At 36.6% G+C, this 25,882-nt stretch overlaps 1 protein-coding gene across 3 annotated transcripts; it reads left to right on the forward strand.

The window, feature by feature from the left end:
• The first annotated feature begins 5,016 nt into the window (after nt 1-5,016).
• On the forward strand, nt 5,017-8,251 carry LOC103453344 (uncharacterized). Of its 3 annotated transcripts, none has more exons than XM_017336909.3 (6): nt 5,017-5,111; nt 5,522-5,693; nt 6,805-6,998; nt 7,084-7,295; nt 7,396-7,657; nt 7,789-8,251. In XM_017336909.3, the coding sequence occupies exons 1-6, from the start codon at nt 5,082-5,084 to the stop codon at nt 8,122-8,124; spliced, it is 1,206 nt and encodes a 401-aa protein (XP_017192398.2). In that variant the 5' UTR covers nt 5,017-5,081; the 3' UTR covers nt 8,125-8,251. The 3 variants fall into 3 exon arrangements, with proteins under 3 accessions (XP_017192398.2, XP_070664789.1, XP_008391108.1); XM_070808688.1 differs by having other exon boundaries at nt 5,031-5,111; nt 5,515-5,693; XM_008392886.4 differs by lacking the exons at nt 5,017-5,111; nt 5,522-5,693 and adding an exon at nt 6,565-6,696.
• The last annotated feature ends 17,631 nt before the right edge of the window (nt 8,252-25,882 follow it).

Below are 25,882 nucleotides of genomic sequence, written 5' to 3' on the forward strand. Positions count from 1 at the left end.
GTATATCATATCTTCACAACTATCATCATAATCCTTTAAAATAAAGTACATGAGGACCTACAAATTACCAAATAGAATCAAGTTTAGTGCTACATGAAACTCCAATGCTCAAAAGCTTCACACTATCAACTCTACCAATAAATGAAATTGTACCAAATATTATAAAAGGTTGTTGGTTGTTGGACTTGGGTGTAATATGTGCACTAGTTCATTTGGATTTAATCGGGTTAAAGTGGGTAGATAAATTCGGGCTTGGGCGGGCAACAAATCAACCCCACCCAACCCAATAAATGAACGGGTTGAAGTTACGTTGGGTTCAGGCAAGTTTTAACTAAGAAAAAACCCATTTGTTTGGGTTTAAATTCGCGTTGGACGTGAGCGAGTTCGGGTTGGCCCAACTCAAATTGCACCCTTAATGATGGGTCGAAATGAATGAGGATCCTGAGGATCCTCAAATCGTGCCAGTTCATCATACATCGTGTTGCTAGAAATTATTTTAAATACTTTCATTTAAAATTAAATATAAATAGTACCTGACAAAAATTGGTCGCACGATATTGTTGACCCTAAAAACTACCAAGTCTACGTGGCGCGCAGGCCGAATAATTAATAAGCTAACTACGTCCTTCGGTTATGTGCGGGGCCTGCCAACTCGACGGCCGAGCTCGGCCGGGGAGTAAAATTTGTTGATGTTGCATTGAGCGCACTGTTGACTTCTTGATCTTGCGACTGCAGCCGAGGAAGGAACACGTATCGGCCTTCGGGTTCTAGAGCCTGAAGACAAGGCTACTAGGATTGCGAAGTTCACGGATCATCGGCACAGGGTTCAGTCACGATGATTATTCGTGAGAGTATAAGCACACCGAACTGGCTCTAGACTATACGGACACAAGTACTCAAAAGAGATATATGTTTTGATGGTGAATGTGGTTCAACCGTCAGAATGCCAAACTCTAAATCTTACTTTTGAATATCCAATCATAAAACAACTCGGCGTTCAATGCGCCAATCCCAGTAATCTGTAACATCTCACTTCGCTGAGAAGGCTAATGAGATGACCTCTGCCAATAAGGATTCGAAAATCCTTCTCGACCGAGACTTGTATAGGTAACCAGTCAACCTCGACGCAATGCTGTTTATCCAAACTGAAGGTGCTCCGCCGTCGGCTAATTCTACGGCAACAAAGTTGTTTATCCAAACTGAAGGTGTTCGCCGGTTGCCTTCACAGTGCTATTTATCCAAACTGAAGATGTGTTGGCGAAAGAGAAAATAAAAATCTCAAGGTTGTTGAGAGGTTTCGCGTAGAGCGAGAGTTTGCGTAGGGCAGTTTATGTGTTGAGTTGGAAGGCTTTGAAATGTTGCACGGTGTCTTGTATTTATAGGGACGAGTACGCGCTGGTTGATAAGCTGATAAAGACTCCCAAGCTATTAAAACTCTTCCAATGACTTGAGCCTCGGATAAGCCTTACTATTCCCAAGACTCTGAACTTAGTCAAAAATGCAACCAAATTCGATCCTTGTGTTTAGTCTTATCACATCAAATCCCAAGATAATCTGCATGCTTGGATTTGAACAAATAACATTCATCTAAACAGCCACCAATTATATATATATATATATATATAATCATAATTATATAGCTGGTAGCCTTTCACAATGTATGCAAGCCAAGTTCATCATCAATTCAATTCATCTGACAACATCCATAAATAACCTAGCCTACTTAGGTCTCCTATATCACCATTATCCAAGCCTTGCAAATCCCATGCTATGCTACGTAATAAGAATCCAAGCCGAGTTGCTCTAATCCACACGGTACACTGCTAACAAATCCAAATTAAATCAGACTGTTATGCCTGTCTCTATGTTGGGGCTATGATTTTTATCCCATTTATTTTGTACAAGAAAATCAAGATAATTTATTGAAAGATAATTATTATGATTAAAAATCATAATATTATCTCTTAACAATAGCAAATTATCTTAACTTCCTTATCCGACGGTTAAGAACCATCCTCACTCAACGGCCTCGATTACTTAGGCCGATGGTGTAAAATCGGGTCCAAACAGATATATAATGAACGGACACGATTTAAAGATCCTCAGAATCCTCACAAAAAAGATCCGGAGAGGATCATCCTGGGGTCGAAACCACCTTCTTCCACTTGGTTTCCATGGTGGACACGTGCTCATCAGTCGTTCCAGCGCTCCTTGGCCATAACTGTCACAAATTCATATCAAGTCAACGATGTTACAGCCCCACAACGAACCAACGACGAACCCACAGTAGCCTATGGCTAAATCTATAGCTTGGTAGCCTTACATGGTCAAATTGGTGAGGATTCTCCTTACTTGGGTCATGATTGTTGTGGATCTATATGGTGTTGTTGCAAATGTCAAGACTTACGTGTCTTTTTCATTGTGGAGATGAGTCGACATTGGTTTTCTTTTCGACTTAGTTGTAATTGGTACCATCTAGTAGTTTGTGTGACCTAGTTTTTTAATGATTGGGCATTGTGTGTTCCTTAGTTTCGAGTATGTCACCACTGATCTATTGTGGCAGATCCGCACAACTAGTTCTTGTGTATGTGTTCTTGTGTTTTGTTGTGGTGGCCATGTAGGGGAGATATTATTGTTGTGTTGTTCTTTATTCTCTTAAGATTACAAATTTAATCATCGAAAAAGATGCACCCAATTGGTACTCTCTTATAATTGTGTTGTAACTGTACTCTCTATCCATGGAATATCGCTATCACTTCATTTAAAAAATAAAAAAAAACTTTTGAACCAAATCAATATTACCTCATCCTCCCTTTAAACCCAATCCAGATATCTATTATATATAAAGCCAATGGTGAGATGAACAGTGGCTTTGGGTCACACATGGGACAAAAAATTTGGTATCACCCTCTTTGACAAAAATAATAGGACCAAACTGCCCCTTAGCCAAAAAAAATTCAAAACCTACCCAAAATAATATATCAAATCATGCAAGGGTAAGTTGGTAATTTGGTCATCATAAAATATAATATAAATATAAATGGGGAGAGAGAAAAGAAAAAAAATGAAAGGGAAGAGAGAAAAAAATAAACAAATGATAAAGTTGATGGTGCCTAAGTGATGGGGAAGAAAAATATAATAAAAAATAAGAAAAATAAGAAAAATCATGAATGTTGTGTTCAAAACATCTTAAGAGACGTGTAACGTCAGTGATAAAAAAGGAAAACAACAAAATAAAAAAATATTGAAGCAAATCACACATATAAATACATTTAAAATGTCTAAGTTTCGCGTAGCGCGCTGTAATTCAAAAAATACCTTTTGCACGCGGTTGTTTATTAAATATTATTTCTCAATTTTTAAACACTTAAGAAGTGCGTAGTGCCAGTTATAAAAAAAGTCTCTCACACATGCATAATAATGTGATTCAATTAGTTGTCAAATGATCATTTTTTTTACAAACGATGTTATCTACACTAAGGGGAGGGAGTGAGCTTAGTCTCACAATGGGCTAACAATCAGTTGTTTATTAAATATTATTTTTTCTAATCTTAATGTAAATTCAATAAAATGTGGATAGAAATTGAAAAACCGCTTTTATTAATATGGATTCAGCTGCTTTGATTAGTTAAAAGACCGCTTTTATTAAATGTATTTATTATTCATTTCCATCTACATTAATAAATACATTTAAAACATGTAAATCACGCGTAACACGTCGTGATTCAAAAAATGTCTTCTGCACACGCGTGTGCGCGTGCATGGAGGCTAGTATGTATTTATTTTCATTAAACTTTAAGAACACGTTTTCATTCAAAAAAAAAACACGTATTTGTTGACATCACGCGTGTGCATTGAGGCTAGTACGTATTTATTTTCATTAAACTTTAAGAACACGTTTCCATTCAAAAAAAAAGAACACGTATTTGTTGACAACATCGGTTCGAACACTTATTGGGCGTGTAATATTGTTGGACCGGTAGACTCGGGCATTGATTGAGCCCGGCCCGTATCGTCTCGACTCCTTTCCTTCTTCTTATATTGATCACTCATTGGAATGCATTCATAATCCAAGTATAATTTATCATTATTCTTTTCTATATTAATAGAACATAAATTTGAGGTGCAACTTTCGTATGTTACATTGTTTTGGTATATTTTTTTTCAGTTTTCTTATGTGACGTAGTGTATTTCTCATGCAATTTTATATATATTATCGAATGTTGCAAGAAAAATTCAAGATATAATATTTACTTTGTAGCTTAATAATGCTAGTCACGAAATTTATTAATGAAATTTGAATAATTAGTATTGTTTGACCTTTTATAATGTGGCACCCATGTTTATTTTGTTGGAAATAGTTTTGAGTTCAGAAGGATAGTGTTTGTTTATTTTTTTTTAAAATAACAATATTTATTAAAATAACTTTAAAAATACCTTAAAGATGTGTACAAGACACAAATCCGGCAACTCTAAATGACTAAACTAAAGAGGACAAGATCCGCACAAACATCTCAAAAACACGTAGCTCTAAGATCTAGAATAATATATATGGGAATATTAGAGTTGGTTTGGAATTGTTTTTAAAATGACTGAAAATGCTTTTGATGAAAATATTTTTTGAACCAATTCTTAATATAAATGCAAGTGAACCCTGAAAAAAAACTTGAAGTACTTCTAGCAAGAAGCACATAACTAGTGCTTCTTGCAGGAATCACTTCAAGTGCTTTTGGAACCCAAAAACATTTTATCTAAAAACGTTTTTAGTTATTTTAAAAGTACTTCCAACCGTGTTCCTAGAAATTTATTGTGTTGTGTTTAGAAATTGGAAGCATGTTAAAAGTGAGGCACCAACGTTACCCACAAGCAAGAACCAATAAACGGAGGAATATGCTCGTGCGTGGGGGTATAAACCCTAGAATCAGGATCTCATTGGAGGATCAATTACAACAAACAGTGACGTTCACGTTCCTGTATTAAAATTCCGTGAACTATTTATAGGCGAAGAATTTGAGCCTTATTTACACGCGAGATATTTGTCAACCGAAGAAACGGACAAAAGACCTCGTGCACAGAAGTAAATGCTCTTACGCTACAGGTCCATTGCAAAAGTAAGTTGTCTATCTTTCTATTTTCTCTTAAAAAGTACTTTCGCACCTCGCACGCTAACGTTCTGCGGATAAAAGTAAAATAAAATAAAATTGTTTGTTTTATTTATTGGTATGAAATATAAGGGTGGTTTGTGTTCGGAAGACTACTCAACACTCTTACGCAGTGCATACATATAGGGGAGGTGGAACTCGTTCTCTCTTTTTTCGTTGTGTTTTAGCAGAGTTTAGAATTTGTGATCTCGTTTTGTAATTATTTGGAGGTCGATACTTTGATGATGAGGATTTTCTTTTAACTTACTGTGTCTCGGATAGAAATTCTTTGTATTATCTCAGTCCATGATTTGGAAGATAATAATCCAAATTAGTTCTTAATCGAAAGTTTTTGTTGTTCTTTGCGTGCAAGCTACCAGCTAACATGTGCCACGTGGCTGTTACATCAGCCGGTTAGAATTGGATTGCCAATCTCACTAACCGGCGATGTGAGCTGGCATATGACGGCACAGAAGCACCTAACTGCATCAGACGCTGCTGCTTCGATCTCACCTGCATCAGAGGGTGCTGCTTCAATCTCACAAATGATTGGTAAATCAAAATACTCTCAACGCAATTATTTGTACTCTGCATACTAATTATTTGTATATCCTTGATTTATGTTTTTACAATAATCATGTAGTGTAGGAATTAAAGGAGGCCAATTTACAAATGCTAAGTTAAACGTAGAAGAAATATAAATACGATGACGACCAAGAGCCAACCTTTTCACAAATAAAGTGATAGTCAAGCTCAATGTGACGAGTGTGAGCAAGATTAATTAGATTATCAACAAGATAAGTAGTAATGAGATTGTCGCAATGAAGCAGAACATGTAAGGGTAGCCGAACACCCAGTTCATGGAGGAGTAAAAAAAGCTAAGCAGTCTACGCACAAGCATAAGCAAGAAAACGATATTCAAATTCAGCACTAGAGCAAGAGCCGATTGGTTGCTTCTTGGAATGGGTTCAAAAATAACACTAGTGATGTAACTCATAGCATGTCGTTCTAGTTAAGTCAAGAGAGGATGATTGGGGTTAGAGACTCGAGGAGATGTTTACAATGTATAGGGTTAGACATAATCCATATGCGGTTCCTAAATTAAATACAATAAAAACTACTTGCACAATAAATCTTAATAAAGAATGAGAATACAAAGACGATGATTATACTCTAACACATAGTCCAATCGCCATTTCCTCACAACGAAGGGATAGTTGGTATCGGCCAATGTGTCGCCCAAATCGCGGCTGTTGTCGCCGGAGTTGGAGCGGTTTTCGTCGGTCGTGACAATGGAGTACAGTGGGAGAGGTAGAAAAATGGAAAATTATGGAGGGAGGGCGATGAGGGGTAAAATGGGAAATTCAATGAGAAAGATATACGTAGAAACAAGTGTAGATAGCAAATTGGTAGGGTACATATAGAAATACAATTATAGTAGGATACAGATTCCCATATCAGCGGAACATTCAAAAGTATATCCAGGTATAGTAAAAACCCACCAATCTCTTAACCTTTTGAAATCCCAGAAACCCAACAGAGAAAATCATGCCAGGTGGGTTTTCAAATTCCTTTTTTTTTTTTCGGTTGAATTTTTGGTTCCAAGAAATGAAATTTGAAATTAATTAGATCCAATCTGCCATTTTTGGTTATGTTTTATCAGGAAAGAATTCAAAAACAAGTGCTGTGGCTGAAGAAGCAGAAGAAGTTGCTGCAGCTTCACCAAGAATAAAGCTTGCAGATGGAAGGCATCTGGCCTACAGAGAAAGTGGGGTCCCCAAGAACAAGGCAAACTACAAGATCATCATGGTTCATGGCTTTGGAAGCTCCAAGGAAATGAGTTTCCTGGCTCCCCAAGTAACCACTCTCTTTCAATCTCTCTTTTCTGTTCAAAGTAAAACTGTGAAGATGGGTTGAGTTTTCACAGTGGTTCAGTTTCCAGGAATTGATTGATGAGTTGGGGATATATTTCCTGCTCTACGACCGGGCAGGTTATGGAGAAAGTGATCCAAATCCTAAGCGTTCGGTCAAGAGTGAAGCCCTTGACATCGAACAACTAGCCGATCGGTTAGAGCTAGGCTCGAAGTTTTATGTCATTGGAGTCTCAATGGGATCATATTCCACCTGGAGTTGCATCAAACATATACCACACAGGTAAATACGCTCGGTTTTGGATTCTAGGTTCGTGACTTTCTGCTTCATTCAATTCGAATAGTTTCTTTTCACATTTCTTATATCACATTCGCTTGTGTAGGCTCGCAGGTGTGGCCTTAGTAGTTCCAGTTGTCAATTACCAATGGCCTTCTCTTCCCAAGAAACTGATAAAGGATGATTATCGGAGAAGACTCATCCATTGGGGCCTCTTGTTTGCAGAATTTGCCCCGGGACTACTGCGGTGGTGGGTAACTCAGAAGTGGCTCCCCTCAACGTCTGTCATGGAAAGAAACCCAGTATTCTTCAGCAGCAAAGACATGGATGTCCTCAAAATAATACCAGGCTTCCCAATGCTGACTCAGGTAAAACCAAGTCAGAACGTCCGCTCCATAGTGTTATGTAGTCAAGGCTGCTTCCCCATGAACCGAATTTTCATATTAATCGTTTCTGTCTCGCGATTACTGTAACAACGTTTATGTATGCGCACCTACAGGAGAATCTACGGCAACGGGTGGTTTTCAATACTCTGCATCGTGACTTCAAATTGGCATTCACTCCTTGGGATTTCGATCCAATGGATCTCAGCAACCCATTCCCACAAAACCAGCGGTCTGTTCACATTTGGCAAGGTTACGAAGATAAGGTTGTGCCGTTTCAACTTCAGAGATTCGTTTCAAGTAAGCTGCCGTGGATTCAGTATCACGAAGTTCCCGATGGCGGACATTTGATTGTGCATTATGCCGGTTTAAGTGAGGCGATTCTGAGGGCGCTTTTGCTCGGAGAAGAACATCCTCATTACAAACCTAGTATACCCAAACTTGTTTCATAAGTGTGTCAAATATTATTCTTAAAATGTCCAAAAGTGTTGATTGTGTAAATGGTTAATTCTTTTAAAGCAAGCAATGTACATTAGATTTGTTGTTATTCGAAGAAGACAGTTTCTTTCTTTTAGAAAAGGAATGAATAGATAGAATATCCTCTGAAAATATTCTCAAAACTTCATAGGATATCCTAACTTTTCTATGCCTTCTGACTTTAATTTTGTTTCCGTTTCGAAATGAACAACTTAAAGTTTTTTCATATGACAATATATTTTTTAACAACCCACTTCAAAAATTATGTACTAAATTACGAAAATACCCTTGTGTGGATATTTTACCCAAGCCACTTTCCTTTCTTTCCTTGTCCGTGACCTTTCTCTAGGCCTGTCAAACGGGTCGTGTCAGTCGTGTTCGTGTAACACCTGTTATCTTAACGGGTCGTGTCGTGTCATATCTGTTATCTTAACGTGTCCTTAACAGGTCGGGTCACTTTACCCAACGGGTAAAGTGACCTGACCCGTTATGACCCATTAAGAAAAAAAAAAAAAATTTCTTAAATTTGCACATACCACATATTGTCACATAAATATTACTTCAAAACATTAAAACACATTTATCGCTTAAGTACTACATCTACACTCGAAAATAATAGCCTCATAAAAAATACATTCATACACTACTAATCTATTACAAATATTAAATGTGCAAGGATATGCAAAATGAAAGCGTTTTTGTTTTCAAGGTTGTGAAGCCTTTCTCAAAAGTTTAAACCTTGCCAATGGAACTCAAAGCTTAATGAGAGTGACCCATTAGTGTGTTTATTCGTACTTTCATTAAGTATAAGATAAGATTTTGTGGTATCCACTAGTGTAAATATTTTAAATTGAAGATCGAATTCATTCATTGTATTCATATAGGGTCAAGGAGTGTAGCTGTAAAAAATCATCAAAATCGGAGTTAAAATAACCGTTGAATCGTGATTTTTCGTTTATAACCGTCTAAAAGTTTTGTCTCATTACTTGATCTCTGAATGTTTGTTTTTTGCAATTTTTGGCATATGCAATCTCGAAGTATATACAAACATGTTTGACGGTTGGATCGTTGAAACTAGTTTCGTAGAATGCGTATCCCATCAAAACAATAGATTCACTAACACTTAAGAGTTTATTCATACTTTCATCAAGTATAACATAAGATTTTGTGGTATCCACTAGTGTAAATAATTTAAATTGAAGATCGAATTCATTCATTGTATTCATATAGGGTCAAGGAGTGTAGCTGTAAAAAATCATCAAAATCGGAGTTAAAATAACCGTTGAATCGTGATATTTCGTTTATAACCGTCTAAAAGTTTTGTCTCATTACTTGATCTCTGAATGTTTGTTTTTTGCAATTTTTGGCATATGCAATCTCGAAGTATATACAAACATGTTTGACGGTTGGATCGTTGAAACTAGTTTTGTAGAATGCGTATCACATCAAAATAATAAATTCACTGACACTTAAGAGTTTATTCATACTTTCATCAAGTATAACATAAGATTTTGTGGTATCCACTAGTGTAAATATTTTAAATTGAAGATCGAATTCATTCATTGTATTTATATAGGGTCAAGGAGTGTAGCTGTAAAAAATCATCAAAATCGGAGTTAAAATAACCGTTAAATCGTGATTTTTCGTTTATAACCGTCAGAAAGTTTTGTCTCATTACTTAATCTTTGAATGTTTGTTTTTTGCAATTTTTGGCATATGCAATCTCAAAGCATATACAAACAAGTTTGACGGTTGGATCGTTGAAACTAGTTTCGCAAAATGCGTATCTCATCAAAATAATAAATTCACTAACACTTAAGAGTTTATTCATACTTTCATCAAGTATAACATAAGATTTTGTGGTATCCACTAGTGTAAATATTTTAAATTGAAGATCGAATTCATTCATTGTATTTATATAGGGTCAAGGAGTGTAGCTGTAAAAAATCATCAAAATCGGAGTTAAAATAAGCGTTAAATCGTGATTTTTCGTTTATAACCGTCGGAAAGTTTTGTCTCGTTACTTGATCTTTGAATGTTTGTTTTTTGCAATTTTTGGCATATGCAATCTCAAAGCATATACAAACAAGTTTGACGGTTGGATCGTTGAAACTAGTTTCGCAAAATGCGTATCTCATCAAAACAATAGATTCACTAACACTTAAGAGTTTATTCATATTTTCGCTAAGTATAACATAAGATTTTGTGGTATCCACTAGTGTAAATATTTTAAATTGAAGATCAAATTCAATCATTGTATTCATATAGGGTCAAGGAGTGTAGTTGTAAAAAATCATCAAAATCAAAGTTAAAATAACTGTTAAATTGTGATTTTTCGTTTATAACCGTCGAAAAGTTTTGTCCCGTTACTTAATCTTTAAATGTTTGTATTTTGCAATTTTTGGCGTATGCGATCTCGAAGCATATACAAACAAGTATGACGGTTAGATCGTTGAAACTAGTTTCGTAGAATGCGTATCCCATCAAAGCAATAGATTCACTAACACTTAAAAGTTTATTCTTACTTTCATTAAGTATAACATAAGATTTTGTGGTATCCACTAGTGTAAATATTTTTAATTGAAGATCGAATTCAATCATTGTATTCATATAGGGTCAAGGAGTGAAGCTGTAAAAAATCATCAAAATCGGAGTTAAAATAACCGTTGAATCGTGATTTTTCGTTTATAACCGTCTAAAAGTTTTGTCTCATTACTTGATTTCTGAATGTTTTTTTTTGCAATTTTTGGCATATGCAATCTCGAAGTATATACAAACATGTTTGACGGTTGGATCGTTGAAACTAGTTTCGTAGAATGCGTATCACATCAAAACAATAAATTCACTAACACTTAAGAGTTTATTCATACTTTCATCAAGTATAACATAAGATTTTGTGGTATCCACTAGTGTAAATATTTTAAATTGAAGATCGAATTCATTCATTGTATTTATATAGGGTCAAGGAGTGTAGCTGTAAAAAATCATCAAAATCGGAGTTAAAATAATCGTTAAATCATGATTTTTCGTTTATAACCGTCAAAAAGTTTTGTCTCGTTTCTTGATCTCTGAATGTTTGTTTTTTGCAATTTTTGGCATATGCAATCTCGAGGCATATGCAATCTCGAAGCATATACAAACAAGTTTGACGGTTGGATCGTTGAAACTAGTTTCGCAAAATGCGCATCTTATCAAAACAATAGATTCACTAACACTTAAGAGTTTATTCATATTTTCGCTAAGTATAACTGTTTGGACCCGATTTTACATCATCGGCCCAAGTAATCGAGGCCGTTGAGTAAGCATAGCTCCACACCGTCAGATAGAAAAGTTAGAATAATATTATGATTTTTAATCATAATAGTTATCTTTAATAATGAATTATCTTGACACTTTTCTTATTAGAGATAAATACGCACAGCTTCAGATAATGAAGATAATGAATTTAATATTCATGAAATCTCCTGTGTGGCAAATTATTCTAAAAGCCTGAGTTCTATTTCTGATACAAGAGTGGGTGGTACAAGTCAATTTGACTTGGAATTTATGGATGGGGGGTGTGGCGTGATTTTTCTTGGAATATGGTGACTATATTGAGTTGGTGGTCAACATGCATACATGTGGAGTGCATGATTGCACCTGGACAACTTTGTGGAAAGATCAAGAGTCAAGTGCCCCTTTATTGCCGAGACCTGTTGAAATACATGGTTGAGGGATAAACTTGCATGCCTTGATTCCAGCACCGTGAAGGTCATCAGATAGGCTGTTGCATGCTAATTATTTGCATAAAATAAGGAGTATTAATGACATCTAAAAAGATAGGCTTTAAGCTTATGCAACTGATCAGTTTGAGTTCTAGTTGGTTTCTACGAAATCATCAAGGCTACGCCAGGCAGGATCCTGCATATTTGAAGGAGAGTATTCCTATTATTTTTTGCGACGACAATCTTAGGGTTACTAGTGAACTATAAATACAGATACAGTGGCAACGGAAAAGGGCCTGCAAATCAATACAAAACTGCCCTGCGCAAACTCTCAACAACTTGAGATTTTTTTCTTTCTTTTTCGCTGACACATCTTTCGTTGGCATCAACAGCACTGTGGAAGCAACCGGTGATATCTTAAGTCGGCATAGATAGCTCTGTCACCGTAGAATCAGTCGATCTCGCAGTATCTTCCGTTGGCATCAACAGCACTGCGGCGAGAACGGTTGGTTACCTATCTAAGTCTCGGTCGAGAAGGATTTCCGGATCCTTATTGATTGAGGTCATTTCATTAGCCTTCTCGGCGAAGTGAGGTGTTACAGCATATCGAGCTCGGCGCTTTGCTCGCCGAGTTATTTTATGATTAGGTATTCCCAAGTGGGATTTAGAGTTCGGCATTCGGACGGCCGAACCACGTTCACCATTAAAACTTATATTTGCTTTGAATATTTGTGCCCTTACACTCTGGTGTCGATTCGGCGTGAGTTTACTCTGACGAATAACATCACTGTGACTGAATCCGACGACGACGACTCGTGAACTTCGTAAGAATAGTAACCTTGTCTTCAGGTTCGAGAGCCCAAGAGGCCGAGACGTGTTCCTTTCTCGGTCGCAATCGCAAGACGCAGAAGTCAGCCGCGCACCCAACGCAACATCAACAAATTTTACTCCTCGGCCGAGCTCGGCCGACGAGTTGGCACGCCCTGCATTCACCGAAGAACGTAGTTAACTTATAGAATTACTCGGCCTGCACGCCACGTAGGCTTGGTAGTTTCTAGGGTCAACAATAACATAAGATTTTGTGGTATCCACTAGTGTAAATATTTTAAATTGAAGATCGAATTCATTCATTGTATTCATATAGAGTCAAGGAGTGTAGATGTAAAAAATCATCAAAATCAGAGTTAAAGTAACCATTAAATCGTGATTTTTCGTTTATAACCGTTGAAAAGTTTGTCCCGTTACTTGATCTCTGAATGTTTGTTTTTTGCAATTTTTGGCGTATGCGATCTCGAAGCATATACAAATAAGTTTGACGGTTGGATCGTTGAAACTAGTTTCGCAAAATGCGTATCTCATCAAAACAATAGATTCACTAACACTTAAGAGTTTATTCATATTTTGATTAAGTATAACATAAGATTTTGTGGTATCCACTAGTGTAAATATTTTAAATTGAAGATTGAATTCATTCATTGTATTCATATAGGGTCAAGGAGTGTAGCTGTAAAAAATCATTAAAATCGGAGTTAAAATAACCGTTAAATCGTGATTTTTCGTTTATAACCGTCGGAAAGTTTTGTCTCGTTACTTGATCTGTGAATATTTTTTTTTTGTAATTTTTTGCGGATGCGATCTCGAAGCATATACAAACAAGTTTGACGGTTGGATCGTCGAAATTAGTTTTGTATAATTCGTATCACATGAAGTTCAATGGTGTGTGTGTGTATATATATATATATATATATATATTTATTAAGTAGATTTAAATCTATTTATTTTGTATGTGTAATTATTATAGTTTCTAGGGCTATAAAATTTAATATATATATATATATATAAATATAACTATTATAGTTAATATTTTGGAGGTATAATTATTAAAGTATATATAATTATTATAATTATTATAGTTTTTAGGGGTATAAAATTGTTAAATTAATATATATAATTATTATAGTATTTTTTTTAGGGTTATAAAATTATTAAATTAATATTCTGCTTATCGTGTATCGTGTTACCCACGTGTATACCCGAACTAACCTGTTATCTTAACAGGTGCTTATCGGGTTACCCGATAACGACCCGTTTCATTATCGTGTCGACCCAAACACCTGTTAATTTCGTGTCGTGTCATGTTAGGTTATCGGGTCGTGTCAGGAATTACCAGGCCGACCTTTCTCCCCTTCCCGAGAACCCATTCTCCCACACAATCCCTGTAAACCCCATTGTTTATTTCCCTCTTGTGACACCCTATTCCTCATGTTCACTCTCTCCCATATCTCGAGCTCATTCTCTCCCTCAAGATCTCTGCAACTCTCGGCTCTCTCTCTCTCTCCTCAACAATAATCTGCAACCTTTCTCTCCCTAAGCTCCGAGAAGGAACCCCCACCATTTCTCTTGATGCTGACCAAATCAACCCTTAAAAATTTGAACCTCGAACCCTTGGGACATGGGGAATCCACCTATGGCGTTGTACATATCATCGATGCACCATCGGGTGCTCTGCCATTAACGCAAACAGCTTGAGCTCTCTCAAACTCTATCTCAGGTATGAATTATCTCCCCTCTTAGTTGTGTTAGTTTTAATCTATCTGTGATGAGGATTATGTCGGAAATCTCTGGGGTTAATCTCTCTGTTTAGAATCTGTGCATGCATGTCATTCTGGCGACGAATTCCGGTGAATGTCGTTGAGTTCGAAGCTAGGTGGTGACTGTCTTCTTGGGGTTTAGCTCGATTTAGACTTTTAAAGTATTGCTGGGCTAACCTATACTTAAATTAGTGGGTTTAACTCTCTGCATGCACTCATTCTCTCAGTCTCAGTTTTTGACAGTGAACCCGTTTTTTTTTTTGGCGAGTTTGAAGCTGTTGGCACTCGAACTCGTTCAAACACTATTCCAGGTAACTAGATACCTATTTGCTTGTGAGTTTGGGCTTGAGGTCGGCCTATGTAAGTGTGTGTGTGTTTTATGCATGTATGTACAGTGCGTGTTTGTGTGTGTGTGTGTGTGTGTGGGCAGTGTGTGCGCGCAAGCCGTGTGTGTGTGTACAGTGCATGTGTATATACTGTGCACGTGTGTATGTATGTGTGTTGTTTGTGGTACATGCATGTGTGTGAGTGTGAGTTTGGGTTTAAGCCCAAACCACCCTTTTCCACCCTAAACCCTTTTAACCCAAAAACCTTAGGATCCTAAAACCCATTAGACCTTAACCCATTCAAGCCCAAATCCTTTAGAAAACCCTTTTATTTATTTATTTATTTATTATATTTTTGTGCTTAGGTGAAGTTGCTAGTGGGGATTTCCTTAATCCTTTTCCGCACAACTCTGCTGTTACGGAGTATCTATGAATGGACCCCTTCTAAAATTACATGATTTTATAGTTCAATTGCATAAATGAATAGCATGCCTTACGAGTTTATAAACTGACTTTATGTTGAGCATTTTTATTGAAATGTTGATTTTCGTCTCGTGTTTTTGGTGAGGAATTAATTGTTGGCCTATTTTGAGCTATATTTTAATATATCGTATTTTCTATAAAAACCATGAACTGGTAGACTATCTGATAGATGACGATAGGATACTAGAACATGTTTTAGAAACCCCTCTTTATAGTATAGACGATGGATGACTTTATACTATGAAGTGGTTATTTATGAGAGGCGTAACTATTTGTGCATACCTAGTGGACACTATGCCGCCTGGGGCGAGGATCTGGTGTTGGCAGGTAGGCCGGGAGAAATAATCCCTAGCTACGGGCCGAGGAACATGGAGCAGGCATTGGGCCGGGAGTTGGTAATCTCTAGCTACGGGCGCAGAGACCACGGTGCTGGCATATAGCCGGGAGATATATTTTTTTCAGTGATCTTACTAGCAGTATACCGCGTTTACGAGACAATCTACGCGATGATAAACGCGATGATTTATATGATATTTTTCCGCGTTATACCTGTTGAGATATTTTATGGCATGCTAGAGTTTCAGAAAACCTATCACTTATTATGCTAGTAGTTTTCATTATAAACTCTGGGGGTTAGTATGTTCATAACTCTTTTCGTATTATGTTTATGTATATAAACTTGGTCCACTCACCTTTGTTTTGCGCCCCCTTTCAGGATTTAGAATTGAGACATACGATCCCGACGTCAACGCTTTCGAATTGGTATATTCGAGTCCTCTCGGTGTAGGACCTACACCCTTTTATTTATTAAATTTTACATTAATTCTTTTATAACTCTAGTTAGTTGTATGCTATGAACACGTTCCTAAATTATTAATTCATTGTATTTTAAATTCATAACCCTTATTTATTTCTTATTCTTAGCTTTTGTATCAATTAATGGCTTTCGTCACCCTCGGGTGTCGGCCAGCACGTGTCTATCTTGGTATTCAGGGAATATCAGGGTCGGGGCATGTCAGATTTGTATCAGAGCGTGGTTTGTTTAGAGCATACTTAGGATTCTCTTCTATTCTCGTAAAGTGTCAGTTTTGACTTCATTTGGATGTCAAGACTTCTAGATTTGATGCCATTCAACGCAGTTGTGCAAACCTTTCTCTGTTTGAATTGTCACCTTCTTGTTGAAATTTAAGAAATTATGTTAGGATTGTGCCTCATTGGTGATGTGTTTGAATTGTTGGACGACTTTCAACATAGGACGATACTCTACGGCATGCATTTCCTAGGAATTGCGAGCGGAGTCGGCTCTATATCAAAATCTTGGGAAACGGAAAAAAAAAATCTTGGCGGTACAAATTGGCTAAGACCAACTGGAGTTCTGAAACGAGGATATCACTCTGCGACATGCGTTCCCTGGGAATGGTAGGCAGAGTCATATCTCTTGGAAAATTGCTCAAAACATTCAAAGTGCGTACTAAATAAGCGAGTAAGTGCTAGTGGTGACAACGATTAGTAGGTAGTAGTTGGTGGAGCAAATCAATGTTCTCGGACTCGTTCCTACTGAGGAAATTCATGTGGATCTTTAGAACAATTCTTGGTGATTGTTCTATCAATAACCTTCTTGCTTATTCCAATAATGAAGTTAAGTTCACTGACTTTTGACAGTCAGCTTGACATCAAATTCTACGAGCGTTGGCTTCGTTTACATTAATTGCTTTTCTTGGGAAACTCATCGATAGCATACGCTATTCTCACCAATTTTTCAAAAAGAGTTGCGATTCCTATCGTTGTTGTGATTGGATTTAGATGATGAAGATCCAGCCTTGTTTGGATAAAGAGTCTCTCTTTGAATTTCACCTGGGTCTAGTACTCAGTGGTAAACCCTAGCTTCTAGTTCTCGTACTTGTCGGTTCAAATGAACTTAGCCTCTTACTTGTAGCCCAACTGACTAGTGCTTTTGTCCACTAAATGTTCAGCCTTGTGATTTTCAGAGTGATGGTTTAAGACTCTACCACATTCATCATTGTACGAAGATCGAGCTTTACTCTGAACTTCTCTGGACTCATTGAGCTTTGGGTTGCTCAAGGGCATCACTTTATGGTAGCCAATTGTATCACTACATGCATACATAAGCTGCCTTGTATCTTTCTTCTTCTATGTTGATTCAGAGGTTCTATGTTTAATTTTTGAACTTTGAAACAGCTCTCACAAAGTATTGTGAATTTTCGAATTGTCTTTGGCCTATTCAAATCTTATTGACAGTTCTTAACTATTCTTGAGCTTAGACCTATTTTCCTTTTTGGCTAAGAAACCAATTAGCCTTACTGTGGTGGTTAACCAAATAATCATAAACAGTGACTTCTATTTCTGTATCTTCACCTTCTCGACATAGTTTCTCACTCAATCAGTAAGGGAATAATGATCGATCGATTCGACGAATGCTTACGCCTAGTTTCATAACGATGCTAGTGAGAATATTTGGAGCATAACCTTTTCGCAATTTTACTAGTCTTATCGAGAATATTTTCTTTTGGCTTGAGGTTTGAGCCGTCTCTTAGTAAAAGTTTGGTGAAGGTAGTAGTACTGGTGGTCAATGGATTGCATCACGAATCACTATCTTCACGCAAGGATGTTTAATCACCAATCACTTTCTTGCTACAATTCATAGCCATCGCATTGTACTCTAATAGTCATTTTCCAACGATGTGTGTTCGTCTTAACACCTCTTCTCACAACTTCACTTAGGATCCCTTGTTCGTGAATACGCGGACATCGAAGCACTCTTAGCAAATTGATTTGGTGCACTCAGGAAAGGTACGACAGCGCGATCGAGACAAGAATAGGATGACCTTTACACTTCTCGCGAAAGGTGTGTACTCTCATAGGGTTTTCAAGTTGATCACTTTTGAGCCATTCTTTCTACCAACATTAACCTTGTTTGATTAGAAATCTACAACTAAGCAAAACTGGAAAGGTGGTTTGAGCTCTTAAGTATGCTACTATCATGGTAGCCACTTCTCTTGAATCCCAAAGTACCGTTGTCAAGTGGGTTCTTCATTGGCAAAACCTTGGAGTAGTTGGTCACATTTGGAAGAACTGAGGAGAATATAATGTTTGGTGCTAGATAAAGTTTTACGACGACAATTTTTGTTTTGTTCGGTTTGGTGTATGGCATTTTTTACGACATGGTACGAGAGTTTCCTACGGGCAACATTGGTTGACAGAGGAGTATTGTGGACTGATATTTGGAGGATTGAATTTACGACGTGTGGAATTGTGCATCCTCAGGAAATTACTACTTGCTTATCGAGACAACAAATTTGTGGTCGATATTGCAGGCTGCAGACTATGATATCGATAGCTTATTTGTTAGGTTCATTAAGCTAGTGGGCAGGAAGACCTGTCTTCAGCAGTGGTTACAGGTTTATTATTGTTGGGGCTCGACCCAAAGACACAACTATTCTCGGAGTACGTGACATTTCGAATTCTTGGGCAAGATCCACTTTCATTTCCGATTTTGGATTTTCAGTATAAATAATTTAACTTCCGTTACTAGCTATTTATTTTGACGTTACAAATGTTTTGGGGGAAGTATTTCCGTTTTCAGTTTTAAGTTTAGCATGAATTTTCGACCTATATGTTTTTGCCTTTTTATTTTGATACTATCGTGTTTTACGTATGTATTTTTGACCCTACGTCAATATATGTTTTCGACTTTATATCTTTGTTTCTACTTTTACACTGATGGGGAAGAAAGTAAGAGCTTGGGGGCATGATAGAGGATTTTGCAATCTGCTCGTGACGGTGTGGCATATTCTCTTTGATGCACCCAGTCTGACTTGATTTCTCTTTATACATATACATATATTCTTCTTCCTATTTTTTTGAGTATTTCAGTTTAGTAAGTGATTTTAAATTTCAAGGACGAAATTTTTTCTTAAGGGGGGTAGATTTTAACAACCCACTTCAAAAATTATGTACTAAATTATGAAAATACCCTTGTGTGGATATTTTACCCAAGCCACTTTGCTTTCTTTCTTTACCTATGAACTTTCTCCCCTTCCCAAGAACCCATTCTCCCTCACAATCCATGTAAACCCCATTGTTTATTTCCCTCCTATGACACCCTATTCCTCGTGTTCACTCTCTCCCATATCTCGAGCTCCTTCTCTCCCTCAAGATCTCTGCAACTCTTAGCTCTCTCTCTCTCCTCAACAATAATCTGTAACCTTTCTCTCTCTAAGCTCCGAGAAGGAACCCCCACCATTTCTCTTGATACTGACCAAATCAACCCTAAAAAATCTGAACCTCGAACCCTTGAGACATGGGGAATCCACCTATGACGTTGTACATATCATCGATGCACCATCGGGTGCTTTGCCATTAACGTAGAGAGCTCCCTCAAACTATATCTCATGTATGAATTATTTCCCTCTTGGTTGTGTTAGTTTTAATCTATATGTGATGAGGATGTCGAAAATCTCTGGGGTTAATCTCTCTGTTTAGAATCTGTGCATGCATGTCATTCCGGCGACAAATTCCGGTGAATGTCGTTGAGTTCGAAGCTAGGTGATGACTGTCTTCTTGGGGTTTAGCTCAATTTAGACTTTTAAAGTATTGTTGGGCTAACCTATACTTAAATTTGTGGGTTTAACTCTTTGCATGCACTCATTCTCTTGGTCTTAGTTTTCGACGGTGAACCTGCTCTTTTTCTGGCGAGTTTGAAGGTGTTGGCACTCGAACTCGTTCGAACACTATTCCAGGTAACTAGATACCTATTTGCTTGTGAGTTTGGGCTTGAGGCCGGCCTATGTAAGTGTGTGTGTGTGTGTGTGTGTGTGTGTTGTATGCATGTATGTACAGTGTGTGTTTGTGTGTGTGTGTGTGTGTAGGCTGTGTATGTATGTGGGCCATGTGTGTGTGTGCAGGCCCCGTGTGTGTGCGCAAGCTGTGTGTGTGTGTGTACAGTGCATGTGTGTATACTGTGCATGTGTGTATGTATGTGTGTTGTTTGTGGTACATGCATGTGTGTGAGTGTGGGTTTGGGTTTAAGCCCAAACCACCATCTTTCACCCTACACCCTTTTAACCCAAAAACCTTAGGATCCTAAACCCATTAGACCTTAATCCATTCAAGCCCAAATATTTTAGAAAACCCTTTTATTTATTTATTTATTATATTTTTGTGCTTATGTGAAGTTGCTAGTGGGGATTTCCTTAATCATTTTCCCCACAACTCTGCTACTACGAAGTATCTGTGAGTGGACCCTTTCTAAAATTACATGATTTTATAGTTCAATTGCATAAATGAATAGCATCCCTTACAAGTTTATGAATTGATTTTATGTTGAGCATGTTTATTGAAATGTTGATTTTCGTCTCGTGCTTTTGGTGAGGAATTAATTATTGGCCTATTTTGAGCTATATTTTAATATATCGTATTTTCTATGAAAACCATGAACTGGTAGACTATCTGATGAATGACGATAGGATACTAGAACATGTTTTAGAAACCCCTCTTTATAGTATAGATGATGGATGACTTTATACTATGAAGTGGTTATTTACGAGAGGCGTAACTATTTGTGCATACCTAGTGGACACTATGCCGCCTAGGACGAGGATCTGGTGTTGGCAGTTAGGCTGGGAGAAATAATCCCTAACTACGAGCTGAGGGACACGGAGCAGGCTTTGGGCCGGGAGTTGGTAATCTCTGGCTACGGGCGCAGAGACCACGGTGCTGGCATAGGGCCGGGAGATATATTTTTTTTCAGTGATCTTACTAGCGGTACACCGCGCTTACGAGACAATCTACGAGACAATAAACGCGATGATTTATATGATATTTTCCGCGTTATACCTGTTGAGATATTTTATGGCATGAGAGTTTCAAAAAACCTATCACTTATTATGCTAGTAGTTTTCATTATAAACTCTGGGGGTTAGTATGTTCATAACTGTTTTCGTATTATGTTTATGTATATAAACTTGGTCCACTCACCCTTGTTTTGCGCCCCCTTTCAGGATTTAGAATTGAGGCATACGATCCCGACGTCAATTCTTTCGCATTGGTATATTCGAGTCCTCTCAGTGTAGGACCTACATCCTTTTATTTATTAAATTTTACATTAATTCTTTTAGAACTCTAGTTAGTTGTATGTTATGAACATGTTCCTAAATTATTAATTCATTGTATTTTAAATTCATAACCCTTATTTATTTCTTATTCTTAGCTTTTGTATCAATTAATGGCTTTCGAGGCCAGCACGTGTCTATCTTGGTATTCGGGGAATGTCAGGGTCGGGGCGTGTCATATTTACCCTAAAGCGTGGGAGGAATAAATTCGTATCGAACTTGTCATTCTCGATGGCGACAGAAACAGTTTAAACTTAATTGGTACCAATATAGGTTTGTTAATATCAATTCAAACATCCCAATCGTTTTCAAAGAGACTACATTAACATGTATCATCCCTTTCAAGTCACATTCGCAAACTACTAAAAAAACTGTACAGCTCGTCGTTCTCTACACGGTACGAAAATTGTGTTAACCAGGTGACTGCCTTGGCAGCCATGAAAATTGTTCATCCATCTCATCGGTAGAGCATGTTATTTTTTGTCAAGTAACGTCTTTTTCACCGATAACCTTGGTAATCAAGCCAGTAAATTGTGGTTTAACCAAGTTCCGTTAAGCACAGTTACTGTATCGCTAAGGCATTTTGCTAAGGTCAGTTCATAGTGCGTGTAGATGATTTCTGACCATTGACACAATGTGGACTCAACATGGACCAATTGTCGGAAATCGCTCTTGCACGTGTAGATTGATCATAGCACTGCTCTAAAGCTTGGATGCATCATTATCATTCACATTCGACGATCAAAATTTTGAAGTCGCATTTCACAATGGGAGAAAATGTGTCTCTCGGTTGACATTGAAATCAAACAAACTTCAGACAGATAATTCAGAAACTAGAGCTTGCAAAGTTGACATTTAATCGGTCATCTGTGTACAGTGGCCTCAATCTCGAAGAGTCGATCTTGATCGAACTGTGTTAGGGTGACTCCCTTCACCTCCATGAAAATCGACTGCCCGCATCAGCATAGTTTGGCAATTTTTTCAAGCATATTTTTCACCCAAGACCTGTAACTTGATCAACACGCCACCGATGTCTAACCTGTCGATTAGATACAACCAACTGTAAGAAAAACAGGCAGTTGACACAACCATTGAGACAAGAACAAAGCATTGAAGAGCTGCTTACACTTTAATTTGTGCCTATTTTCTGTTTAATCAATTCCGCTATCACATTCGATTTCACTGCAAATTAAAAACAATGAACACTTTCAATGACATGCTGCAGTTAAAATTATCAAGAATTAATCGTAGACGAACAAAATCTAAAACTTTCGAGAGAAATTAACATTTAAAATGTCAGTTGGCTTAACATAGAAAGCCGTTGACTAAGTGAGAGAAATTAACTAAACTCAAAACTAATATTCACAGATCGTTTGTGTTCAATATATACATGCATGTTTAAGCTGGAGAGAGAAGTAATCTCTTTTAAATTTACAACAGAAACTAAACTCAGAAGTACAACCTCAGATGGCCTTGGTCTTTCTCATCATCCACTTGATTCCTTTCTCACCAACAACCACAAATTCCAGAAATAGCAATTTATTTGTACAAAAAATGCATTTTTCAGATTCATATACAAGTTATTTTCTTCAACACGCTCAAAACTTTCCTCAAATGTACTAGACGTTCTTCTTTGGTCTTGCTATAGATTAAAATATCGTCGAAATAAGCTACAACAAAGAGACCAATAAAAGTACGAAAAACATGATTCATAAGTGTCATGAAGGTACTCGGTGCGTTAGAAGTAAAAAAGAGTTAAAAACACCTAAAATACTTGCAAGAGAAACAATGTTATCATAGTATAGTCAGCTCTAGCAAGGTCCTTCTCCACAAGGATTATTGAAAACAGTTTATATGTAAAACTAATTCTTAAATAAATATTTAAAAAAGAGTTTATTGAAGATTAATTTTATGACTTAAAATAATAAAAACGAATTTTAAAAACTTTGCCCTTGCAAAGTCGTTCTCCACAAAGATTATTGAAAACAATTTATATTTAAAACTAGTTCTTAAATAATAATATAAAACAGAGTTTAGAGAAGATTAATTTTATTTTATGACTTGAAATAATATATACGAATTTTAAAAACAATTTAAAGAAATCGGCAATAGGAAAAAAAACTAAAAAAAAAAACAACGGTTTTGAAAATCAATTTAAAAGACACTAGGGTTCCACTGTCACCTTAACAGTCCTAAGTAGTTATCCTAATTACTTATGAATTACCATGCATATTTTGAAGGTTAGGCTTCCTAAAGTGTGTTCTACATGGACCTCCAATCTAGAAAGTATATCAAACATGCAACCCGTCTGGACGTTTGGATCAAATCTAAACATGAAAGACTCATTAAGCTTTATGAAAACCTTTTAAAAAACCATGCAATCCTTAAGGCATGATATTCGCCCTAAGTGAACTTACAATTATTAACCACAAGAAGCCATAGTTAATTCCAGGGAACCTTTTGACCAAAATTGCATCAAACTACTTTTCTAAACATCCTAGTGGTAGTAAGCCTTAAGACAATAGATACTTTAAACGCGATGATTAATAATTCAAAATATACATGCATAATATCATAAGTAAATTGAAAAGAAACTACATATTCTTGCTTAAGCCTCATGGCCTTGTTGAGCAAAAGAAAGTTAGTTACGCATATTTATAATTAAAAACCAAAAAAATATCATTAAGAAGTAAACGAAGGAAAACACCTTGTATCAAAGTAACAATCATCAAAACCCTAAGTCGAATTCTGCAAAGTAATGCATAGAGAATCACAATGGCCGCCTAGGCCTCATTTATACTAGATAAATCCTTATTAAAAAAGGTCTTCTAAAAACTAGGAAACAAAATAACTTAAGATAAACTAGGAGATACACTCCTACATTAGTGTGGAGAATCTGCCCAGTTAACAGAAATGCCACTTTCATAGCTTAAAACACCTCCAAAGCAGGCCCAAGAAGTCTATTTTTAAAGTTTGATTTGTCCATAACATATTTGCAAAATGGCCCATTGCCATAAAACATCATAATGGACGCCAAAAAGCCCAAATAAACCCAAAACGTCACATTGACAGCTTCAAATGCTAGTCCTTTATTTCTCCACCACAATTAACCGCTTGCCATAAAAATTTGAAACTCTGATACGAACAAGTTGAGAGACTCACAACCATTGTCAATTGGAATCACTCCCAAATTTATCCATTTGATCATTTTTTGCTCAAAAGGAAGTCACAAGTCTTACATTAGAAATATAAACCGAAGTATCAAAGTCTCACCAAAATAATTATCAAAACATATTAAGAATTGGGTAAAATATTTAATACAAAATTGACTCATCAAAATACTATCAAACTTAGCTTTTTACTTGCCCTCAAGTGAAACAAAACTAAAGAACAAAATAAAAACTAACAAACTAGAAGACTTAACTAAAACTTGACTAAGACAAAATTTGACTTTAAATTGCAAGCCATAGAAACCTACACCACCACCACTCGGGGTGGTTTGGTATGGGATACCGAACCAAAACCTTAGTCCTGATTCCCAAACCTAAATTTTCGGTATTCCCAATTTCAAGACCTATCCCAAACCAAAATATCGGGAATCACAATTTTCGGGAATCCCAAAATAATTTCGATATTTCGGGACAATCGAGAATCCCGAAATATTTTTGGGCTTTTGGTGATTCTGTATTCCCAATTCCCATATCTGTTATATTTTCACTGAAATAATCAAGTATATACTTCAAACATTACTGTGCTTCTTGTTTTCCTTCGTTTCGTGATTGTTCTTCCATTACTAGTTTCAACTTCATACTCCCGAATCCCGATGAGTTACCTGGCATGAAGTTGAGGAGGTAGAAGGAATAATGCATGAATTGATCAAACAATATCGGTAGGCAACATTAAACTCTTAAACAACCACCATTGCAACCGCGGATAAGTTTTATATGATATCTTCTTTTTTAGTACTGAGATGCAATTATAAGTTTATAACCTATAGAACATAGTTGTTTTACCATTTAAGAATACACTAGAAGGCAAACCTATTACAGAAGTTATATACCTTTTTATGATTCTGTGGAATACTCATTACACTTCCGGTGTTTATGTTCTCTACTTTCTTTAACAACTTTGACACTGGTGTTTGTGTTACTTCCAGTAAAGGTGACTCCTATCAATGAAATAGAATGACACATAACACATGTCATAATCCTTTATATCTTTATGTTGCAAGGATGAAAAATAAAGTAACATGATTTTTTCATTATTGTGCAAACATGATTTATATATATTATTATATGTGTGTGTATATATATATAATAATTAAAAATATATATTTCGGTTTGGTATGGGAAAACCGAAATATTGGGAAGACAATCCCGATTCCCATATCGAAATTTCGGTATTTTTTCGGGATAGCATATCAAAAATTTTGGGAAAATCGGTGTGGGACATCTTTTGTTTGGGATTGGTATTTTTTCGATTTGGTTCGGGATTTTTG

The sequence above is a fragment of the Malus domestica genome, chromosome 11 (genome assembly GCF_042453785.1).
Source record: "Malus domestica chromosome 11, GDT2T_hap1".
In the NCBI taxonomy this organism is placed as follows: Eukaryota; Viridiplantae; Streptophyta; class Magnoliopsida; order Rosales; family Rosaceae; genus Malus; species Malus domestica.

Coding starts and splice junctions, on each gene's coding strand:
- LOC103453344 (XM_017336909.3), top strand. CDS start 5,082: ATGCTCTTACGCTACAGGTCCATTGCAAAA. Junction 5,694..6,804: donor TTCAATCTCACAAATGATTG/GTAAATCAAAAT, acceptor ATGTTTTATCAG/GAAAGAATTCAAAAACAAGT. Junction 7,658..7,788: donor GCTTCCCAATGCTGACTCAG/GTAAAACCAAGT, acceptor GCGCACCTACAG/GAGAATCTACGGCAACGGGT.